This window comes from Heteronotia binoei, chromosome 4 (genome assembly GCF_032191835.1).
Source record: "Heteronotia binoei isolate CCM8104 ecotype False Entrance Well chromosome 4, APGP_CSIRO_Hbin_v1, whole genome shotgun sequence".
Lineage (NCBI taxonomy): Eukaryota > Metazoa > Chordata > Lepidosauria > Squamata > Gekkonidae > Heteronotia > Heteronotia binoei.
In genome coordinates this window covers 170,530,345-170,552,843 of record NC_083226.1, presented here as the reverse complement: position 1 = coordinate 170,552,843, position 22,499 = coordinate 170,530,345, and the positions used below count along the sequence as shown (strand labels likewise).

Here is a 22,499-nt window from a genome sequence, read left to right as displayed (position 1 = left end):
AACCCAAAAACTAGAATCAAGAACCTAAAAAGGTTAATATGCAACTTAAGGGCCAAAAATCAAAAGCAAAACATGCAATTAAATTAAGCGAAAATACATGCATTTAGTATAGAAAGTTAAAAAACATTCAGGGGCCCATCATTAGCCTCCTTCCTTTGCAAAATCATGAATCAACAATGGGAAACCCCTTGACCTGATGCGTTTAGACCTAGAATGGTCTTCTTCAGAGGTCAAACAGGTTCAAGAGAGCCAGTTTGGTGTGTGGACTTCTATCTGGGAGAACCGGGTTCGATTCCCCACTCCTCCACTTGCAGCTGCTGGAATGGCCTTGGGTCAGCCATAGCTCTGGCAGAGATTGTCCTTGAAAGGGCAGCTGCTGTGAGAGCCCTCTCCAGCCCCACCCACCTCACAGGGTGTCTGTTGTGGGGGGAGAAGATATAGGAGATTGTAAGCCACTCTGAGGTCTCTGATTCAGAGAGAAGGGCAGGGTATAAATCTGTAGTCTTCTTCTTCTTCTTGATACAAAATACAATAGATCAATAAACCAATGCTGGACCAAAAAGAAAGTGGTTTAATAAAGTGACAAAGACTTAAAGATGTAATTGAAGCCTCTTATAATGCAGCTTTATAAGAACATAAGAGAAGCCATGTTGGATCAAGCCAATGGCCCATGCAGTCCAACACTCTGAATCACATAAGAACATAAGAGAAGCCATGTTGGATCAGGCCAATGGCCCATCCAGTCCAACACTCTGAGTCACATAAGAACACAAGAGAAACCCTGCTGGATCAGGCCAATGGCCCATCCAGTCCAACACTCTGTGTCACATAAGAACAAAAGAGAAGCCATGCTGGATCAGGCCAATGGCCCATCCAGTCCAACACTCTGTGTCACATAAGAACATAAGAGAAGCCCTGTTGGATCAGGCCAATGGCCCATCTAGTCCAACACTCTGTGTCACATAAGAGAAGCCATGTTGGATCAGGCCAATGGCCCATCCAGTCCAACACTCTGTGTCACATAAGAACATAAGAGAAGCCCTGTTGGAACAGGCCAATGGCCCATCCAGTCCAACACTCTGTGTCACATAAGAACATAAGAGAAGCCATGTTGGATCAGGCCAGTGGCCCATCCAGTCCAACACTCTGTGTCACACAGTGCCCCCCCTCAAAAGTAAAACAGAACAAAACAAAAAACCCCAAGTGCCATCAGGAGGTCCACAAGGACGTCCACTTATGTCCTAGTCAAGGGCATACACGTTGCATCATGTATCTCATTGTATGCCCAAATGGTCTAGAATTGATCCAAGTCAGTGTCAGATCACAGCCAGTGTGCCAAGAGTTATGGACATTTTGTATAATGATAGAATCTCTTTCACAAAATGTTTTGAAAAAGTTTTTTTTTATTAGACAAATTGCAGGGGTTTTTTGTTTTAATCAAAACCATGGTTTAAATTGGGTTGGTTTACCAAGGTCCAAATCCACATATTCCGCAAGCTGCTGGTTGTCTGCTCTTATTCCATGGGCTGATCTTGGAAAAGGTCCCAATTCACCCCTTGTTTTGTTTTTTTTCCATTTCAGGAGCTGTTGCAACTGGAAGACAGACTAGGAAGCGTGAACAGGGGGGCCGTGCAGAATACCATTGAACGGTTTACTTTCCCACACAAATACAAGAAGGTAAAGGTCAGAAAATCACATCTGACTTCCACCCTGGTTGGGCCCTGCTGGAGAGAAGGGTTGGTAGGGGAGGGACGGTGGCTCAGTGGGTAGAGCATCTGCTTGGTAAGCGGAAGGTCCCAGGTTCAATCCCTGGCATCTCCAAAAAAGGGTCCAGGCAAATAGGTGTGGAAAACCTTAGCTTGAGACCCTGGAGAGCCGCTGCCAGTCTGAGAGGACAATACTTTGATGGACTAAGGGTCTGATTCAGTAGAAGGCAGCTTCATATGTTCATATATGTTCATATGAGCAGAGGGACTATGGGCCGGATCTAGCAAGTGTTGCCTTTGGGCTGTGCTGTTCTCATCCCCCGTCTACATAGACTTCCTGATTCAGTTTGACAGAGAGGTTTTAAGGTTTTGCTCGGGTTCAATCGTGAGGCTCCTTAGGTTGGTTCAAAAGAAGCTTTTAATGATGAGGCTTGAAGCAGACATTAATGGCATGCATCACCAGACTGAAGTGGATTGGCAGACCCGTAGTACTTATAGTGTATAACAAAACAGCTGTCCTTTTCACGTGCCTGCCAAAAGTCTTTGAATTAATATAAGGTTCTTTCCCAGGCCTGTCAAGGTCACATTCCACACCCCCTTCCCATTACCGTTGGTTCCTATCAGATTAGAGTTGTCTCCCCATTCTCCTCTTAGAGTTGTCTCCCCATTCTCCTCTTTCACCCACAGGCCTGAACATTCCATAACCAGGGCATTTTTTGAGCAAGAACACACAGAGACGCAGTTCCAGATGACTTAAGAACATAAGAGAAGCCATGTTCGATCAGGCCAATGGCCCATCCAGTCCATCATCCTGTGTCACATAAAAACATAAGAGAAGCCCTGTTGGATTAGGCCAGTGGCCCATCCAGTCCAACACTCTGTGTCACATAAGAACATAAGAGAAGCCATGTTATATATACACACATACAGTGTGGCTAATAGCCACTGATGGACCTCTGCTTCATATTTTTATCCAATCCCCTCTTAAAGCTGGCTATGCTTGTAGCCGCCACCATCTCCTGTGGCAGTGAATTCCACATGTTAATCACCCTTTGGGTTGCCCTGCCTCTCGCCCAACAGCCACACCGCTGACTTACATGACTTGGTGCCGGGGTGTGTGGCCTAATGTGCAAATGAGTTCCTGCTGGGCTTTTTCTACCAAAAAAGCCCTGTGTGAAACAATGGTGACATAATGGGGTTGGCCTAACCTGCAGATGAGTTCCTGCTGAGCTTTTTCAACAAAAAAGCCATGTGCAAAACAATGGTGACATTGGGCTGTGTGGCCTAATATGCAAATGAGTTCCTGCTTGGCTTTTTCTACAAAAAAAGGCGTGCCCGCAACACACGAAATACTAAATAGCTACAAACTCAACAGGGTTGAAGCACAGCCAGCTTCAAGAGGGGATTGGATAAACATATGGAGCAGAGGTCCATCAGTGGCCATTAGCCACAGCGTATTGTTGGAACTCTCTGTCTGGGACAAGTAATGCTCTGTATTCTTGGTGCTGGGGGGGGGGGCAACAGTGGGAGGACTTCTAGTGGCCTGGCCCCACTAGTGGAGCTCCTGATGGCAGCTGGTTTTTTTGGCCACTGCAAGACACAGAGTGTTGGACTGGATGGGCCATTGGCCTGATCCAACATGGCTTCTCTTATGTCCTCATGTGACACAGAGTGTTGGACTGGATGGGCCATTGTCCTGATCCTATAGGGCTTCTCTTCTGTTCTTATATGACACAGAGTGTTGGACTGGATGGGCCATTGGCCTGACCCAACAGGGCTTCTCTTCTGTTCTTATGTGGCACTGAGTGTTGGACTGGATGGGCCATTGGCCTGATCCAAAATGGCTTCTCTTAAGGAGAGCCAGTTTGGTGTAGTGGTTAAGTGTGCGGACTCTTATCTGGGAGAACCGGGTTTGATTCCCCACTCCTCCACTTGCACCTGCTAGCATGGCCTTGGGTCAGCCATAGCTCTGGCAGAGGTTGTCCTTGAAAGAGCAGCTGCTGTTAGAGCCCTCTCCAGCCCCACCCACCTCACAGGGTGTCTGTTGTGGGGGAGGAAGGTAAAGGAGATTGTGAGCCGCTCTGAGACTCTTCGGAGTGGAGGGCGGGATATAAATCCAATATCTTCTTCTTCTTATATTATGCCTGGCCACAATCACGGTTATGGATTTAACACATCATATAAATGCAATGGCAGCAACATGATAATAATGGGTTCATTAATAGGCAAAGAGAATAATACCTGGAGAGCAATGCCATCTCCAGATATAAGTGTCAGGGAACCGTTCCTGACAATTAAGGTCTGAGAGACCTCTTGGGTCCAAACTCCACCTCTGACGTGACGTTTCCTGAGGGACCCTGAGCCAATCTCACATAGCCTACCCTGTTTCACAGGGTTCTTCTATAAACACTGAGGAAGAAGAAACAGGCTACACCACACCGAGCTCCTAGAGAAAGAACAGGATGAAAATGCTTTCAATAGATCTATAGCTGTTCATACAAGAGCAATGCCAGCATGAAGATGGTCCATCAGTGGCCATTAGCCACAGCATATTGTTGGAGCTCTCTGTCTGGGGCAGTGATTCTCTATTCTTGATGCTTTGGGGTGGGGCACAGTAGGAGGGCTTCTAGTGTCCTGACCCCACTGGTGGACCTCCTGATGGCACCTCTCTTTTTTTGGCCACTGTGTGGCATAGAGTGTTGGACTGGATGGGCCATTGGCCTGATCCAACAGGGCTTCTCTTATGTTCTTATGTGACACAGAGTGTTGGACTGGATGGGCCATTGACCTGATCCAACATGGCTTCTCTTATGTTCTTATGTGACACAGAGTGTTGGACTGGAGGGGCCACTGGCCTGATCCAACATGGCTTCTCTTATGTTCTTATGTGACACAGAGTGTTGGACTGGAGGGGCCACTGGCCTGATCCAACAGGGCTTCTCTTATGTTCTTATGTGACACAGAGTGTTGAACTGGATGGGCCATTGGCCTGATCCAACATGGCTTCTCTTATGTGACACAGGGTGTTGGACTGGAGGGGCCATTGGCCTGATCCAACATGGCTTCTCTTATGTTCTTATGTGACACAGGGTGTTGGACTGGGTGGGCCATTGGCCTGATCCAACATGGCTTCTCTTACGTTCTTAAGATTCCATTCATAGGGTTGCCAGCTCCAGGCTGGGAAATTTCACAGTTGGCCAGAAGGGAAAGGGGATTGTAAGCCGCTCTGAGACTCTAAGTGAAGGGTGGGGTATAAATCCAATTTCCCCTCCTCCTTTTTCTTCTTCTTTTCTCCTTCTCCTCTTCCTCTTCCTCCTCCTTCTCAGCAAGAGGTAAGCAGTGGTGGTTCATCGTTGTCTTCTTCTGTGTAGAGTAGTGATCCCAATCTGAGAGCCAGCTTGGCATAGTGGTTAAGTGCGTGGACTCTTATCTGTGAGAACCGGGTTTGATTCACCACTCCTCCACTTGCACCTGCTGGAATGGCCTTGGGTCAGCCATAGCTCTCCTAGGAGTTATCCTTGAAAGGGCAGCTGCTATAAGAGCTCTCTCAGCCCCACTTACCTCACAGAGTATCTGTTGTGGGGGAGGAAGGTAAAGAAGATTGTGAGCCGCTCTGAGACTCTGTGAGTATAGGGCAGGATATAAATCGAATATCATCATCATCAATCTTCCATGGTGGTCTGAGTATCTGCTTAGCTTCTCATCTTGGCCTAGTACAGGCCATTAAGGCTGCTACATCTGTCATTCCGGCCTTGGATCAATCCTGTAAATCCAGCCCAGTCCAGTCAGATCCAGGTTCGATCCCGTGGTTCCGTTCCACTAAGGGTGCCACTTTCCATGGCAACCGGAAGCTGGAAGAGAGTTCTCTATGGTGGGGAGGGGGGAAGTGCTCCCTCTAGTGGAACAGCTTGGCAGGAACCCAACTCCCTGATTTTAAAATACATTGAAAAGGTTGGGAGATCTAATCGCAGATTCCCTGCCCACCCCCCATCTAGTCTTACCAAAGCTGTTCAGAGACGAGTGTTGGCGGAATGGGCTTCTATAAAGATGTCATAGCTGTTAAGGTTTTTAGAATTACGGAGCTCATCTCGGGTCTTTTAATGGCATCAACATTGAGTGAGCCGCGGATTTTGGGGGCTTAGGGGGTTGAGAGCTGTGAACGGCATTCACCATGAGTTGCACACTGAATACGGAAGAGAGAATACAGGAGAGCGCTGTAAGCTTTCTCAGGAGTGCACCTATCCTCTCCGAATGGAATGACAGATTGGTTTTCCTGCACATTTGGAGTTTGCATTTTATTTCAAAGTGAGAAATAAACTGTGTACAATTCCGGCCACTGCACCTCAAAAAAGATATTCCAGCACTAGGAAAAGTGCAGAAAAGGGCAACTAGAATTATTAAAGGTTTGGAACACTTTCTCTATGAAGAAAGGTTAAAACGCTTGGGGCTCTTTAGCTTAGAGAAATGTCGACTGCGGGGTGACATGACAGAGGTTTACAAGATTATGCACGGGATGGAGAAGGTAGAGAAAGAAGGACTTTTCTCCCTTTCTCACAATATGAAAACTTGTGGACATTCAATGAAACTGCTGAGCAGTCGGTTAGAACTGATTAAAGGAAGTCCTTCTTCTTCACCCAAAGGGTAATTAACATGTGGAATTCACTGCCACAGAAGGTGGTGGCGGCTACAAACATAGCCAGCTTCAAGAGGGGACTGGATAAACTTATGGAGCAGAGGTCCATCAGTGGCTGTTAGCCATAACATATTGATGGAACTCTCTGTCTGGGGCAGTGATGCTCTGTATTCTTGGTTCTTGGGAGGGGCAACAGTGGGGGGGCTTCTAGTGTCCTGGCCCCACTGACGGACCTCCTGATGGCACCTGGGATTTTTGGCCACTCTGTGACACAGAGTGTTGGACTGGATGGGCCATTGGCCTAATCCAACATGGCTTCTCTTATGTTTTTATGTGACACAGGGTGTTTGACTGGATGGGCCATTGGCCTGATCCAACATGGCTTCTCTTATGTTCTTATGTGACACAGGGTGTTTGACTGGATGGGCCATTGGCCTGATCCAACATGGCTTCTCTTATGTTCTTATGTGACACAGAGTGTTGGACTGGATGGCCATTGGCCTGATCCAACATGGCTTCTCTTATGTTCTTATGTGACACAGAGTGTTGGACTGGATGGCCATTGGCCTGATCCAACATGGCTTCTCTTATGTTCTTATGTGACACAGAGTGTTGGACTGGATGGGCCATTGGCCTGATCCAACAGGGCTTCTCTTATGTTCTTATGTGACACAGAGTGTTGGACTGGATGGCCACTGGCCTGATCCAACATGGCTTCTTTTATGTGACACAGAGTGTTGGACTGGATGGGCCATTGGCCCGATCCAACAGGGCTTCTCTTATGTTCTTATGTGACACAGAGTGTTGGACTGGATGGCCACTGGCCTGATCCAACAGGGCTTCTCTTATGTTCTTATGTGACACAGAGTGTTGGACTGGATCGGCCATTGGCCTGATCCAACATGGCTCCTCTTATGTTCTTATGTGACACAGAGTGTTGGACTGGATGGGCCACTGGCCTGATCCAACATGGCTTCTCTTATGTGACACAGAGTGTTGGACTGGATGGGCCATTGGCCTGTTCCAACATGGCTTCTCTTATGTTCTTACGTGACACAGAGTGTTGGACTGGAGGGGCCATTGGCCTGATCCAACATGGCTTCTCTTATGTTCTTATGTGACACAGAGTGTTGGACTGGATGGGCCATTGGCCTAATCCAACATGGCTTCTCTTATGTTCTTATGTGACACAGAGTGTTGGACTGGATGGGCCACTGGCCTGATCCAACAGGGCTTCTCTTATGTTCTTATGTGACACAGAGCGTTGGACTGGATGGCCACTGGCCTGATCCAACAGGGCTTCTCTTATGTTCTTATGTGACACAGAGTGTTGGACTGGATGGCCATTGGCCTGATCCAACATGGCTTCTCTTATGTTCTTATGTGACACAGAGTGTTGGACTGGATGGGCCGTTGGCCTGATCCAACAGGGCTTCTCTTATGTTCTTATGTGACACAGAGTGTCACTTATGGCTTCTCTTATGTTTTTATGTGACACAGGGTGTTTGACTGGATGGGCCATTGGCCTGATCCAACATGGCTTCTCTTATGTTCTTATGTGACACAGGGTGTTTGACTGGATGGGCCATTGGCCTGATCCAACATGGCTTCTCTTATGTTCTTATGTGACACAGAGTGTTGGACTGGATGGCCATTGGCCTGATCCAACATGGCTTCTCTTATGTTCTTATGTGACACAGAGTGTTGGACTGGATGGGCCATTGGCCTGATCCAACAGGGCTTCTCTTATGTTCTTATGTGACACAGAGTGTTGGACTGGATGGCCACTGGCCTGATCCAACATGGCTTCTCTTATGTGACACAGAGTGTTGGACTGGATGGGCCATTGGCCCGATCCAACAGGGCTTCTCTTATGTTCTTATGTGACACAGAGTGTTGGACTGGATGGCCACTGGCCTGATCCAACAGGGCTTCTCTTATGTTCTTATGTGACACAGAGTGTTGGACTGGATCGGCCATTGGCCTGATCCAACATGGCTCCTCTTATGTTCTTATGTGACACAGAGTGTTGGACTGGATGGGCCACTGGCCTGATCCAACATGGCTTCTCTTATGTTCTTATGTGACACAGAGTGTTGGACTGGATGGGCCATTGGCCTGTTCCAACATGGCTTCTCTTATGTTCTTACGTGACACAGAGTGTTGGACTGGAGGGGCCATTGGCCTGATCCAACATGGCTTCTCTTATGTTCTTATGTGACACAGAGTGTTGGACTGGATGGGCCATTGGCCTAATCCAACATGGCTTCTCTTATGTTCTTATGTGACAGAGCGTTGGACTGGATGGCCACTGGCCTGATCCAACAGGGCTTCTCTTATGTTCTTATGTGACACAGAGTGTTGGACTGGATGGCCATTGGCCTGATCCAACATGGCTTCTCTTATGTTCTTATGTGACACAGAGTGTTGGACTGGATGGGCCATTGGCCTGATCCAACAGGGCTTCTCTTATGTTCTTATGTGACACAGAGTGTTGGACTGGATGGCCACTGGCCTGATCCAACAGGGCTTCTCTTATGTTCTTATGTGACACAGAGTGTTGGACTGGAGGGGCCATTGGCCTGATCCAACATGGCTCCTCTTATGTTCTTATGTGACACAGAGTGTTGGACTGGATGGGCCACTGGCCTGATCCAACATGGCTTCTCTTATGTGACACAGAGTGTTGGACTGGATGGGCCATTGGCCTGATCCAACATGGCTTCTCTTATGTTCTTATGTGACACAGAGTGTTGGACTGGAGGGGCCACTGGCCTGATCCAACATGGCTTCTCTTATGTTCTTATGTGACAGAGTGTTGGACTGGAGGGGCCACTGGCCTGATCCAACATGGCTTCTCTTATGTTCTTATGTGACACAGAGTGTTGGACTGGAGGGGCCATTGGCCTGATCCAACATGGCTTCTCTTATGTTCTTATGTGACACAGAGTGTTGGACTGGATGGGCCACTGGCCTGATCCAACATGGCTTCTCTTATGTTCTTATGTGACACAGAGTGTTGGACTGGATGGGCCACTGGCCTGATCCAACATGGCTTCTCTTATGTTCTTATGTGACACAGAGTGTTGGACTGGATGGGCCATTGGCCTGATCCAACAGGGCTTCCCTTATGGTCTCATGAGGAGCTTTGCATTTTAGTAGCTTGTGTGTTTGCATTGTATATTTCAGAGGTAGGGCTGCTAAGCTCCTGCCAGAGCAGGGACCCCCCAGTTTTGGGGGGTGGGGCTAACACACCAGCACAGAGCAGGCCACTGGGGGGATTCCCACCCCCTAAAAGCTCATCACTATGCAATGTGCCCTGTGCAATGACATCACCAAGAAGTGACATCATCACACTGGGCACGTCGCGCCACGAGTGCTCTAGGTCCTTGATTTGTGTAAAATTCTATGGTACCATAGAATTTTTACCGCAAACCCTAGAGCAGCTCTCTGGGGATGCTCTAGGATTTGCAGGAAAACTCTATGGTGCCGTAGAGTTTCACCACGAACCCTAGAGTGTCTGCGGTGCATTGTGCCTGGCATGATGACATCACTTCTGGGTGACATCATTGCATCGTGCACACTTGGCTCATGAGAGAAGAGCCCCCCCAAACAGAGCGGCTGAGGGACTTGGCAACCCTATTCAGAGGTGAACTTCTCTGAATGTTTCCGTGTTCCCTCTCCCAGGTGTTGCCGTGACATAGACAGAGAAGGCATCTCATAATGCTAGAACTCAGGGGCACCCAAGGAAGCTGACGGGCAGTCAATTCAGGACAGACTAATTGTGGTGGAACTTGAAGCTGCCTTATACTTTATTAGACCTTCGATCAGTCTTGTGTACTCAAACTGGCAGCAGCTCTCCGGGCCCTCAAGCCTTTCATATCACTTCCTGCCTTTTCACTGGAGATGTTGAGGAATGAAACTGGGACCTTCTGCATGCCAAAGAAAGGCTCTACTAGGGTTGCCAGTCTCCAGGTGGGGCCTAGAGATTGCCTGCCTTTTACAACTGAACTCCAGCTGGCAGAGATCAGCTCCCCTGGAGAAAATGGCTGCTTTGAATGGTGGACTCGAGGGCCTTGTCCCATGCTGAGGCCCCTCCCCACCGTCTCCTGGATCCACCCCCAAAGCTTGCAGGTATTTCCCAACACAGACCTGGCAACCCTAGCTCTGCCACTGAGCCAGGGTCTCAGGCAGAGGTCTTTATGTCACCTTCTGCTTGGTCCTTTTAACTGGAGATGCTGGGGATTGAACCTGGGACCTTCTGCATGCCAAGCAGAGGCTCTACCACTGAGCCATGGCCACTCCCCAACTTACAGGCATTGGACACACTGATGGCTGCCAGTTAGGCTTGCCAATCCCCAGGCCCCAGCGGGGGTTCTTCCGCTTTCCCAGGCTCCTTCCCGCCCCCAGTCAGCTCGCCGGAGGGGGGAAGCACCGCCCCCAGAGGACCATGTGCCTTTGCACCTCCGGAGGCTTCAGTCTCCGATTGAAAGGCTTCCTCTTGGGATGGCGTGTCTGTGTTACTTTGAAGAAGCTGGCAGTGACCCATGAGTAGAGAGGCCAATCCCTCGCTTCAGAGTCGCCAAAAACAGGGGAGGGGGGGGAGGGAAACGTCTGCTGAGCACTTCATTATTCCCTATGTGGAGATCGATTCTCATAGGGCATAATGGGGAATTGGTCTGGAGGTTTCGGGGGCTCCGGGGGAGTTGTTTTTTGAGGTAAAGGCACCAAATTTTCAGTATAGTATCTAGTGCCTCTCCCCAAAGTACCTCCCAAGTTTCAAAACGATTGGACCAGGGGGTCCAATTCTATGAGCCCTAAAAGAAGGTGCCCCTATCCTTCATTATTTCCTATAGAAGGAAGACATTTAAAAAGGTGTGCTGTCCCTTTAAATGTGATGGCCAGAACTCTCTTGGAGTTCAATTATGCTTGTCACACCCTTGTTCCTGGCTCCACCCCAAACCCTACTGCCAGTTCCATTGGTTTTAAAAGGCAGATTGGAGAAAATCATGGCGGAGAGGTGCGTAAGTGGCTGTTAGTCCTTGGGAAGGGGTTGATACCCAATGAAACCTTTCCTGGTGGCTGCCAAAAGATTGTTGAATTTGGGCAGGGCCAGCTAGGGCTTTTGTCTAGCAAGTCTTCTGATTGGCCACTGGAGATTTGATTTAAAAAAATGCAGATTTAAAAAAAAACACATTGGTTTGGCAGCAGCTGCCACCTAGCACAAGGATCTCCACTGTTTGACCGAAGGGAAGCCATGGCGGCCATTTTATGACTGGCTTTACCTCTTGCTGTGGCCGTTTTCTGGCTGCACCCTAGGGTTGCCAATCCCCAGGTCCGGGTGGGGGTTCTCCCTCCTGGGAGGTTCCCAACCTCCCGGCCCACATTGGGCCAGCGGGGAGAACCTCCCCCAATGTCGCTGGCACAATTACGTCACCCAGAAGTGACATCATAAAAATGGTGGCACCCATGTGGGGCCACTCTTCGCGTTTCCAGGAAAACTCTATGGTCTTCCTGGACGCTCTAGCTATTTGGGAGGTAAAAACTCTATGGTGCATAAGTACCATAGAGTTTTAACCTCCCAAATGGCTAAAGTGTCTGGGAAAACCATAGAATTTTCCCAGAAATGCCTAGAGCAGCCCTGCACGGGCACCGCCATTTTGATGATGTCACTTCCGGGTGACATCATCGTGTCGCGTGCACGCTCCGCGCGTGAGAGAGAGTCCCCCGCTGCAGGAAGCTGGGGACTTGGCAACCCTACTGCACCCACCATGCTGTGTCAGAACTCCAAGGGCTCCCACAGGCTCAAAAACACTGGGGACCCCTTCTGTAGAGGTTCCCGGATGAGGAAGTAGCTACCTGAGCTTAAGGATGTAAAACAGCACAGTTCTGCAAGCCAGAGAAATTCCACTTACTTTACGGGGAACTTCATAACAGATAAAGCAGCACTAGGATCTACTTTCTCCGCCTTACAGGGGTGGCGAAATTTGCTTAACATAAGAGCCACATAAAATAAATGTCAGATGTTTGAGAGCTGCAAGACAGGAGGGAAGGGAGGGAGGGAGGGAAATAGATGGGGAGGGGGAGAGGCAGAAAGAAAGCAGCTTTAAATACATTCTCCAATCTGCAGGCTGGCTTAGCTTGGATAAGTGTTTTAAAGAGAGAAATACTTTCGCCGAGCCAGCTGATGGGGGCTTCGGGAGCCACACAATATGTGTGAAAGAGTCACATGTGGCTCCTGAGCCAATTTGGCCACCCCTGACCTGACCTATCTTACAGGGTTGTTGTGAGGTTAGAACAGAAGAGGGGAGAACAGGGCTGCCAGTTCTGGGTTGGGAAATACCTGAAGGTTGGTGGGTTTTTTCTGAGGGTGGGTGAAGCCTGAGAAGGGTGGGGTTTGGGGAGGGGGGGAGGGACTTCAGTGGGGGTCCAATGTTGTAGAGCCCACCTCCAAAGCAGTCATTTTCTCCAAGTGAACTGGTTTCGGTTGCCTAGAGAAAAATTGTATTAGAGGGAGATCTCCAGGTTCCACCTGGAGGTTGGCAACACTAGGGAGAGCCATATATGGTGCCCCGAACTCCATTCAGGAAGGAAATGTGTGTGTGTGTGTGTGTGTGAGAGAGAGAGAGAGACAGAGAGAGAGAGTCTTCCAATGTAAAAAGGATTGGTACCTTTTTGTTAATGAGGTTGTAAAGTTATCTTACGTTTCCTTCAGTATTTTAAAAATGCGCTAGTACTGAGGTTCTGGTAATGCATAAATTATGCATTATCTACAGTTGCTTAGTTAGCATCTAATTGCTTAAAATGCCAGTAGCTAATGGATTAAAAGAAATTAATTGGTTGAGAGCCCTCAGACGTAAATGTATGGGATTCGGGCAGACAGCGGTTCTTGAAAGGAATATAAGACGTCTCGGAGTCCAGCTCACACGGCAAGGTTTTTAATGAGCTGGGCCCAAACTCGTTTCCCCACAGCTACGAAACAGCTCGGGAAACAGCTTTGTCCGTTGGGCCCGATTCAGCCCAGTACTCGGATGTGGGGCAGAAAGGCCCTTTTTCATAGATCTGAGGAACCGGCTTTGTCAATTTCCAGGCCCCACCTGGAGGTTGGCAACCCACCACTGCCAAATATTATAACTTCCCCTGCACCATTTGTTGATGTACCCCCCCAGTGGAAACCTGTGATTCCCCCCGCCCCCCCTTTCTGGCAAGAGGCTGACAGTCCTCCATCAACCTCTCCTTTCCCACCTCACGTAGACAGTCAGGGTGCTAATGAGATTTGGCCTTCCACCCTGTGAGGAATTTTATTGAGCTGGACAGGTTTCCCTGACCTGCTGAGTCCACATGGGGGAATTGTAAAGGCCTTGCCCGTTCAGACAGCCACGCTGCTGGCAGGCTTCGCATTTGCTAACGCACCGGTGTCTTTTGCTCTTTTTCCCCCAGAGGAGACCGCAGGAGAACAAAGCAGAGAAGGAAGAGGGGGAGGAGTCGGACACGGACGAGAAATGCACAATCTGTCTCTCGATGCTGGAAGACGGCGAGGACGTGAGGTATCATCATTCTCCATGGGAGACTGGGAAGCCAATGTTGGGCTGTCCCCCACCTCACCCCCATTTCTGTTTGTTGTGCGATGGCTTAGTAAGGTTGCCAGCCTCCAGGTTGGAGCTGGAGACCTCCCGGAATTACCACAGATCTCCACGTGAGAGGGATTAAAATGTGGGGTTCACTGCCAGAGGATGTTGTGATGGCCACATGAAAAAATGGGTGACTGAGGGGAACCTCCACATTCAAAGGCACAAATCCTCTGAATCCCAGAGACAGGAGGCAACACCAGGGGAAGGCCTTGGCCTCTATGCCCTGTTGTTGGCCGTCCAGAGGAACTGGTTGGCCACTGTGTGAGACAGGTTGCTGGACTAGATGGACCACTGGTCTGATCCAGCAGGGCTCTTCTTAAGTTCTTATGAAGTCCTTGACCTCTCTGCCTTGTTGTTGGCCCTCCAGAGGAACTGATTGGCCACTGTGTGAGACAGGTTGCTGGACTAGATGGACCACTGGTCTGATCCCGCAGGGCTCTTCTTAAGTTCTTATGAAGTCCTTGACCTCTCTGCCCTGTTGTTGGTCCTCCAGAGGAACTGGTTGACCACTGTGTGAGACAGGTTGCTGGACTAGATGGACCACTGGTCTGATCCCGCAGGGCTCTACTTAAGTTCTTATGAAATCCTTGACCTCTCTGCCCTGTTGTTGTCCCTCCAGAGGAACTGGTTTGCCATTGTGTGAGACAGGATGCTGGACTAGATGGACCACTGGTCTGATCCAGCAGGGCTCTTCTGATGTGCTTATGGAGACCTCAGCCTCTCTGCCCTGTCGTCGGCCCTCCAGAGGAACTGGTTGGCCACTGTGTGAGACAGGAGGCTGGACTAGATGGACCACTGGTCTGATCCAGCAGGGCTGGAGGCCTCAGTCTCCGTGCCCTGTTATGGAGGCCTCAGTCTCTCTGCTTTGTTGGTGGCTGTCCACAGGAACTGGTTGGCCACTATGTGAGACAGGATGCTGGACTAGATGGTCTATTGGTGCGCGGACTCTTATCTGGGAGAACCGGGTTTGATTCCCCACTCCTCCACTTGCACCTGCTGGCATGGTTTTGGGTCAGCCATAGCTCTGGCAGAAGTTGCCCTTGAAAGGGCAGCTGCTGTGAGAGTCCTCTTAGCCCCACCCACCTCACAGGGTGTCTGTTGTGAGGGAGGCAGAGAAAGGAGATTGTGAGCCGCTCTGAGACTCATCGGAGTGGAAGGCGGGATATAAATCCAATATCTTCATCTACCTCACAGGGTGTCTGTGGTTGGGGAGGAAGGTAAAGGAGATTGTGAGCCGCTCTGAGACTCTTCGGAGTGGAAGGCGGGATATAAATCCAATATCTTCATCTACCTCACAGGGTGTCTGTTGTTGGGGAGGAAGGTAAAGGAGATTGTGAGCCGCTCTGAGACTCTTCAGAGTGGAGAGTGAGATATAAATCCAGTATCTTCATCTACCTCACAGGGTGTCTGTTGTTTGGGAGGAAGGGAAAGGAGATTGTGAGCTGCTCTGAGACTCTTCGGAGTGGAGGGCGGGATATAAATCCAATATCTTCTTCTGCTTCTTCTATTGGTCTCATCCAGCAAAGCTCTTTTGATGTTCTTATGGCAGAGATCAGTTCCCCCGGAGAACACAGCTGCTTTGGAGGGTGGACTTTATGGCATTATACTCTGCAATGCCCCTTCCACTACCCTCCCTAGGCTCCATCTCCAAATCGCCAAAGATTTCCCAACCTGGAGCTGGCAACCCTACAAGAAACCATTTTGCACCCTTGCCTAGGGTTGGACCCGGAATACTTATTCCATATCCTTTCCTTATGGAAAGGGAGGGAGGAGGCAAACAGGAACCAGAACTTACGCACGGCTTTAAAAAATAATAATGCCATGATGAGCATTAAAAAAATCAACGCCTTGATGAATTACATCAGTTCACCTTCTCGTCATAATTAACATTCTTTAAAAGTGCAAGAGATCCATTCATGGATTGTAGATGAATTTGCCACGTACTCAGGGGTAGAATTCTACCAGGAGCTCCTTTGCATATTAGGCCACACACCCATGATGTAGCCAATCCTTCAAGAGCTTACAAAAAAGAGCCTTGTAAGCTCGTGGAGGATTGGCTACATCAGGGGTGTGTGGGCTAATATGCAAAGGAGTTTCTGCTAGAATTCCATCCAAGCTCGTACTGAATATAACCGTTGATCCATCCGCTTTGATATCATCTCCTCTGATCAGTTTGCAGGGTTTGCAGGGCCATTTTTTGTAGCAGGAACTCCTTTGCATATTAGGCTACACCCCGTGATGTAGCCAATCCTCCTGGAGCTTACACCATGCAGAGCCAGTTTGGTATAGTGGTTAAGGCTTGGACTGTTATCTGGAAGAACAAGGTTTGATTCCCCACTCCTCCACTTGCAGCTACTGGAATGGCCTTGGGTCAGCCATAGCTCTCATAGGAGTTGTCCTTGAAAGGGCAGCTTCTGGGAGAGCTCTCACAGCTCCACCCACCTCACAGGGTGTCTGTTGCAGGGGGAGAAGATACAGGAGATTGTGAGCCACTCTGAGACTCTGATTCAGAGAGAAGGGCGGGGTATAAATCTGTCATCTTCTTCTTCTTCTCTTGGGGGATTGGCTACATCAGGGGCATGTGGCCTAATATCAGGGCTTTTTGGGTAGCAGGAACTGCTTTGCATATTAGGCCACACACCCCTGATGTAGCCAGTCCTCCTGGAGCTTACAGTAGACCCTGTACGAAGAGCCCTGGAAGCTCTTGGAGGATTGGCTACATCAGGGGTGTGCGGCCTAATATGCAAATGAGTTCCTGCTACCAAAAAAGCCCTGGTTTTCTGAGAACATTCGAATTGGAGAATGTTCTCCTTCAAACCGAAGTGAATTATTCAAATATTTAACGAATGTTCGTGAAATTTAAACGACATTGGCAAAAGGAGGGAAATACACCCTGCAGGAGCCTGTACTATCAAGAACAAGCCCTGAGGACTGCCCATGCCTCTTGGGAGGGGCTGTGGCTCAGTGGTAGAGCATCTGCTTGGCAAGCAGAAGGTCCCAGGTTCAATCCCCGGCATCTCCAACTAAAAAGGGTCCAGGCAAATAGGCATGAAAAACCTCAGCTGTTCAAGGGGAGGGACGGTGGCTCAGTGGTAGAGCATCTGCTTGGTAAGCAGAAGGTCCCAGGTTCAATCCCCGGCATCTCCAACTAAAAAGGGTCCAGGCAAGTAGGTGTGAGAAACCTCAGCTGTTCAAGGGGAGGGACGGTGGCTCAGGGGTAGAGCATCTGCTTGGCAAGCAGAAGGTCCCAGGTTCAATCCCCGGCATCTCCAGTTAAAAACGAGAACAGGGGATGTGAAAGGCCTCTGCCTGAGAGCCTGAAGAGCCTCTCTTCTGTATGCAGAAGGCTCCCCGGTTTGATCGACAGCATCTCCAGTTAAAAAAGAATCAGGTAGAAGATGATGTGAAAGACCTCTCCCTGAGACCCTGGAAAGCCACTGCCAGTCTGACCTCAATGGACCAGTGGTCTGATTCAGTATAATGTGCAATTAAAGGGCCGAACATTAAAAACAAAGAGTAAAAAAAATCATAAATCAACATACATGTATTTATTGCAGAAAGTTAAAACCATTTAAGGGCTCATCATAAGCCTCTATCCTATATAGAAGCATAAAACCTCAATGGGAACCCACTCAACCTGACCTGTTTTTCATTTTCTTAACTTGCAAATTCTCAAATTTACTCCATGCACTACAATTGTTAAAGCTCCCACTGGAGTTAAAAAATGGCGGTTGTAGCAAAGAGGCTATTCGATCCTCTGAGTAGCTAAACATGCCCAAATCCTTATATGACACGATGTGTGCACCAGCTACAGTCCCCAATAAAGGACCAAAGAAAAACAAAGGGAAAGAAACTTAACCCAAAATCTGGAGTAAGAAACCTAAAAGGTTAATATGCAACTAAAGGGCCGAATATTAAAAACAAAGTGTGAAAAGAACATGAATCAACATACATGTACCTATTGTAGGAAGTTAAAACCATTTAAGGGCCCATCATAAGCCTCTATCCTATGTAAAATCATAAAACCCCAATGGGAACCCATTGTTGATTTATGATTTTTTTACACTTTGTTTTTAATGTTCGACCCTTTAATTGCATATTAAGCTTTTAGGTTTCTTACTCCAGATTTTGGATTAAGTTTCTTTCCCTTCTTTGTTTTTCTTTGGTCCTTTATTGGGGACAGTAGCTGGTGCACACATCGTGTCATATAAGGATTTGGGCATGTTTAGCTACTCAGAGGTCGTTTTCGCACTCACCTCCAGCCGGCGTGACCCCCCTCTTCACCGCGCAGGATCTGCGCGGATTTCGCACTAAATGCCGCGGAGCAGCCTTTTGCGCCGGAAACTCCCGGCGCAAAAGCCGCACAAAGGCCAAACTGCTTTTTGGCGATTTACGTTTGAGCGGCTTTTGCGACGGGAGTTTCCGGCGCAAAAGGCTGCTCCGCGGCATTTAGTGCGAAATTCGCGCAGATCTTGCGCGGTGAAGAGGGGGGTCGCGCCGCCTGGAGGTGAGTGCGAAAACGACCAGAGGATCGAATAGCCTCTTTGCTACCACAACCTTCATTTTTTAACTCAAGTGGGAGCCTTAACAATTGTAGTGCATGGAGTGAATTTGAGAATTTGCAAGTTAAGAAAATGAAAATTAGGTCATGTTGAGTGGGTTCCCATTGAGGTTTTATGATTGTACATAGGATAGAGGCTAATGATGGGCCCTTAAATGGTTTTGGCTTTCTACAATAAATACATGTATGTTGATTTATGATTGCTTTACACTTCGTTTTTAATGTTTGGCCCTTTAATTGAATATTAACATTTTAGGTTTCTTACTCCAGATTTTGGGTTAAGTTTTTTTCCCTTCTTTGTTTTCCCTGGTTCTGTATAAGCTGGGCTTTTTTTTGTAGCAGGAACTCCTTTGACTATTAGGTCACACACCCCGGATGTCGCCAATACTCCTGGATCTTACAATAGGCCCTGAAAGAAGAGCCCTGTAAGCTCTTGGAGGATTGGCTACATCAGGGGTAAGTGGCCTAATATGCAAAGGAGTTCCTGCTACAAAAAAGCCCCTGAATATAAGGCAGATTTTAAAAAGGTATTATAGCATTGGAAATATGCAGAAAAGAGCAACTAGAATGATTAAAGGGGTGAAACACTTTCCCTATGAATAAAGGTTAAAGTGCTTGGGGCTCTTTAGCTTGGAGAAATGTTGACTGAGGGGTGACATGATAGAGGTTTACAATATTATGCATGGGATAGAGAAGGTAAAGAAAGAAGGACTTTTATGCCTTTCTCACAATACCAGAACTCATCAGCACTCAATAAAATTGTTGAGCAGTCGGGTTTGAACTGATAAACAGAAGTACTTCTTCACCCAAAGGGAGGTTAACACATGGAGTTCACTGTCACAGGAGGTGGTGGTGGCTACAAGCATAGCCAGCTTCAAGAGGGAGTTGGATAAACATATGGAGCAGAGGTCCATCAGTAGCTATTAGCCGCAACATATTGATGGAACTCTCTGTCTGGGGCCGTGATGCGTTGTAATCTTGGTACTTGAGGGGGGCAACAGTGGGAGGGGTTTTGTTGTCCTGGCTCCACTGGTGGACCTCCTGATGGCACCTCTTTTTTGACCACTGTGTGATACAGAGTGTTGGACTGGATGGGCCATTGGCCCAATCCAACATGGCTTCTCTTATGTTCTTATGTTCCTTCATAGACCAATCCTTCACTGTGAATTTGTGTTCATCCTCTTTCAAAACCAACCAAACTCATCACCCTCACTACCTCTTGTGGTCGAATGTTCCGCAGGCAAATACTACTTTGGGTGAAGAAGTAACCGGTCCTTTCACTTCTCTTTTCCAGGAGGTTGCCTTGCATGCACCTTTTCCACCAAGTGTGCGTGGACCAGTGGCTAGCGACCAGCAAGAAATGCCCCATCTGCCGTGTGGACATTGAAACCCAGCTGGGCTCTGACAGCTGAAACTGGCCCGGGGCGGAGGCGTCCTCCCTTTATCGGTCCTCGCCGGGACGCGCTATGTCCCTCACCGCAGAATTTTGCCTTCTGAGCCATTTTGGTTTTTTTTTTTTGGTTTTTTTTTTACAAAAGCCTGCAAGCTTGTTTGCAGCTTATTTAAAGAGAGAGAGAGAAGAAGACGAAGATGAAGGACAAAAATAAGAAAAAAGGAAAAGAAGAAGATGATGATTTGGTGGTTATAATGTCTAGAGGTAGGAAGAGATCCCAGCAGCCCCCGTGGGCCGAGGGATGCGTGGGGACACAGCTAGAACGCCCTACGGGAAGAGTTAGTCGCCCAGGTGGAGGCGCGTGGTGTTCTAGTGACGGCTTCTCAATCCTGCTCCTCACGAGGATTGTATATATATACCTCTCGAAATAAGTAGAAATGCATTAGGGGTTCTTTAGCTATTTCTATGGATGGCTACTGGAGCATGTGCGCTTAGAGGTGTTGTCTTGGTGCCCTGTCATCTTGTGGTGGATATGTCGCTGTTACCTAATCCGCACCAAACATTTCGTTGGGGTTTTGTTTTGTTTTTTGGTGGGGAAAAAAGGAAGATATTTTGTTTTCGCATAAAGACCCCCTTGCTTTGGTGCCTGGCTGAAAACACAACAGGAGAGAGCGAGGGAGAGGATATAAATTCTTCCGTTGCTTAGTCGAAAAGAGGGGGAAAAAATCCTGTTTACATTGCGGTGGCCGGGGGGAAATTAATTTTTTTTCCCCTTTTTCCCTCAACGGCGTTTATTAACTTAGGATCAAGTTTGCGGAGGGATGATTTAAAAAAAGAAAAAAAAAAAGGGGGGGAAAATGAGAATTGGAAGCAAACGGGGGAAGGCGTGATTGCTTGGAAGCGTCTTTCTTCCTTATCTGCGTGGGCCGGATGCATTACCAAGGGTATAGAGCTCGATGATCGCTTGCTTCCCTCCTTCTGAGTCTGAACAGGGGAGCGCCAAGGAAAGGAGAGAGAAAGTTTTCATGAGCGACTTTCAGGCCGTTTGGGCACAAATGCTTCCTTAAGCTCGTGAGTCCCAGTGTTATCAGGTTGGGGGCTTTCCCACAATTGGACCAAAAACCCTTCTACAGCAGTGGTCCCCAACCTTTTGGTGTTGTGGTAAAGTGTGCGGACTCCTATCTGGGAGAACCAGGTTTGATTCCCCACTCCTCCAGTTGCACTTGCTGGAATGGCCTTGGGTCAGCCCATAGCTCTGGCAGAGGTTGTCCTTGAAAGGGCAGCTGCTTGTGAGAGTTCTCTCAGTCCCATCCACCTCACAGGGTGTCTTTTGTGGGGGAGGAAGATAAAGGAGATTGTGAGCCGGTCTGAGAGAGTGGAGGGTGAGATATAAATCCAATATCTTCTTCTTTTTGAGCCTGTGGACATCATTGTCATTCTGACACAGCCGGAGCCAGCCACAAAATGGCCGCCGTGGCTGTCCTTTAGTCACACCGTGAAGACCTTTGGTGCTGTGTTTTTAAAAATCTGCACAGCCAATCAAATCTCCAGTGGCCAATCAGAAGCCTTGTTGGGCTAAAGTCCCACCCGGCCCACTTTCTAAAAGTGGCGCTTACCAGAGCTTTTTATGTAGAGAAAGCCCAGCAGGAACTCCTTTGCCTATTAGGCCACACACCCCTGATATCACCATTGTTTTGCACTGGGCTTTTTCTACAAAAAAACTTCATCTGAATATTAGTCCACACCCTGTGATGCCAAGCCAGCTGGACCTGCGCTCCGGTGCGTTCCTGCTAAAAAAAAAAAAAAAGCTCCGGTGGTTACCAGAGAAGGTGTCAGCAGGCGCCAAGGTGCCCATGGAGACCCCTTGATCTATTGGAAAGCAGACCAAGGTATGCTTAAATTCACTGTTGGCCTCTCTGACACAAATGGCCATTGTGACATTTGCTCTTTAAAAGGATGGTTGCCAGTTTCCAGAGAGGGACTGGAGATCTTCCCAGATTCCTGTCAGTGTCCAGACTTGAGATCAGTTTTCCTAGAGAAAATGACTGCTTTGGAAGGTGGTCTCTATGGTATTATGCCAGGCTGAGATCCCTCCGGTCCCAACCCCCACCATCTTCAGGCTCCGCCCACCCTCAAATCTCCATGGATGTCCCAACCGGAGTTGGCGACCCTATTTAGAAGGGAGGTCGACTTTTAAAACCGGAGAACTGTTTGGCAGGACCCCCACGGGATTCTAGGAAAGAAGCCCACAGGGGAAAAAATCCTATTTTAATCCTGAAATAACAGTATAGAAATAACAAATCGATCACTTTTTGTTGCATGTGAATCCTAAAATAACAACAAAATATTATTAATGGTTATCCACAATTATAAAAATCTATAAAAATTTACATATTTTCCATGTGGGTTTTTTCCCCGTGGGCTTTTTTTCGGGTTACCCCCTCCCCCCAGGACAGGGAGGAGGAAGCAAGCTTTATCTGGACACATGGATGAGTGGGTGTATTTGTGAGACAGGAACCCCTCCCCATTGTCCTAGCAGAAGGCACTGTGCCCTCAGTCTTTGCTCGAGGATAAT

The 22,499-nt window shown here is 48.3% G+C and overlaps 1 protein-coding gene and 1 non-coding gene across 2 annotated transcripts in view; both read left to right on the top strand.

Annotated features, from left to right (window-relative positions):
- Window positions 1-20,023, top strand: part of ARK2C (arkadia (RNF111) C-terminal like ring finger ubiquitin ligase 2C) — a 141,295-nt gene extending 121,272 nt beyond the window's left edge. Inside the window, exons 6-8 of the mRNA XM_060236459.1 lie at window positions 1,582-1,677; window positions 13,780-13,886; window positions 19,826-20,023. Coding sequence (XP_060092442.1) covers window positions 1,582-1,677; window positions 13,780-13,886; window positions 19,826-19,943 — 321 coding nt within the window. The 3' untranslated portion in view covers window positions 19,944-20,023. The remainder of the gene's footprint in view (window positions 1-1,581; window positions 1,678-13,779; window positions 13,887-19,825) is intronic.
- Window positions 16,921-16,992, top strand: TRNAA-GGC (transfer RNA alanine (anticodon GGC)). The gene has a single exon. It is a non-coding gene; the product is annotated as a tRNA-Ala (tRNA).
- Window positions 20,024-22,499: the final 2,476 nt, after the last annotated feature.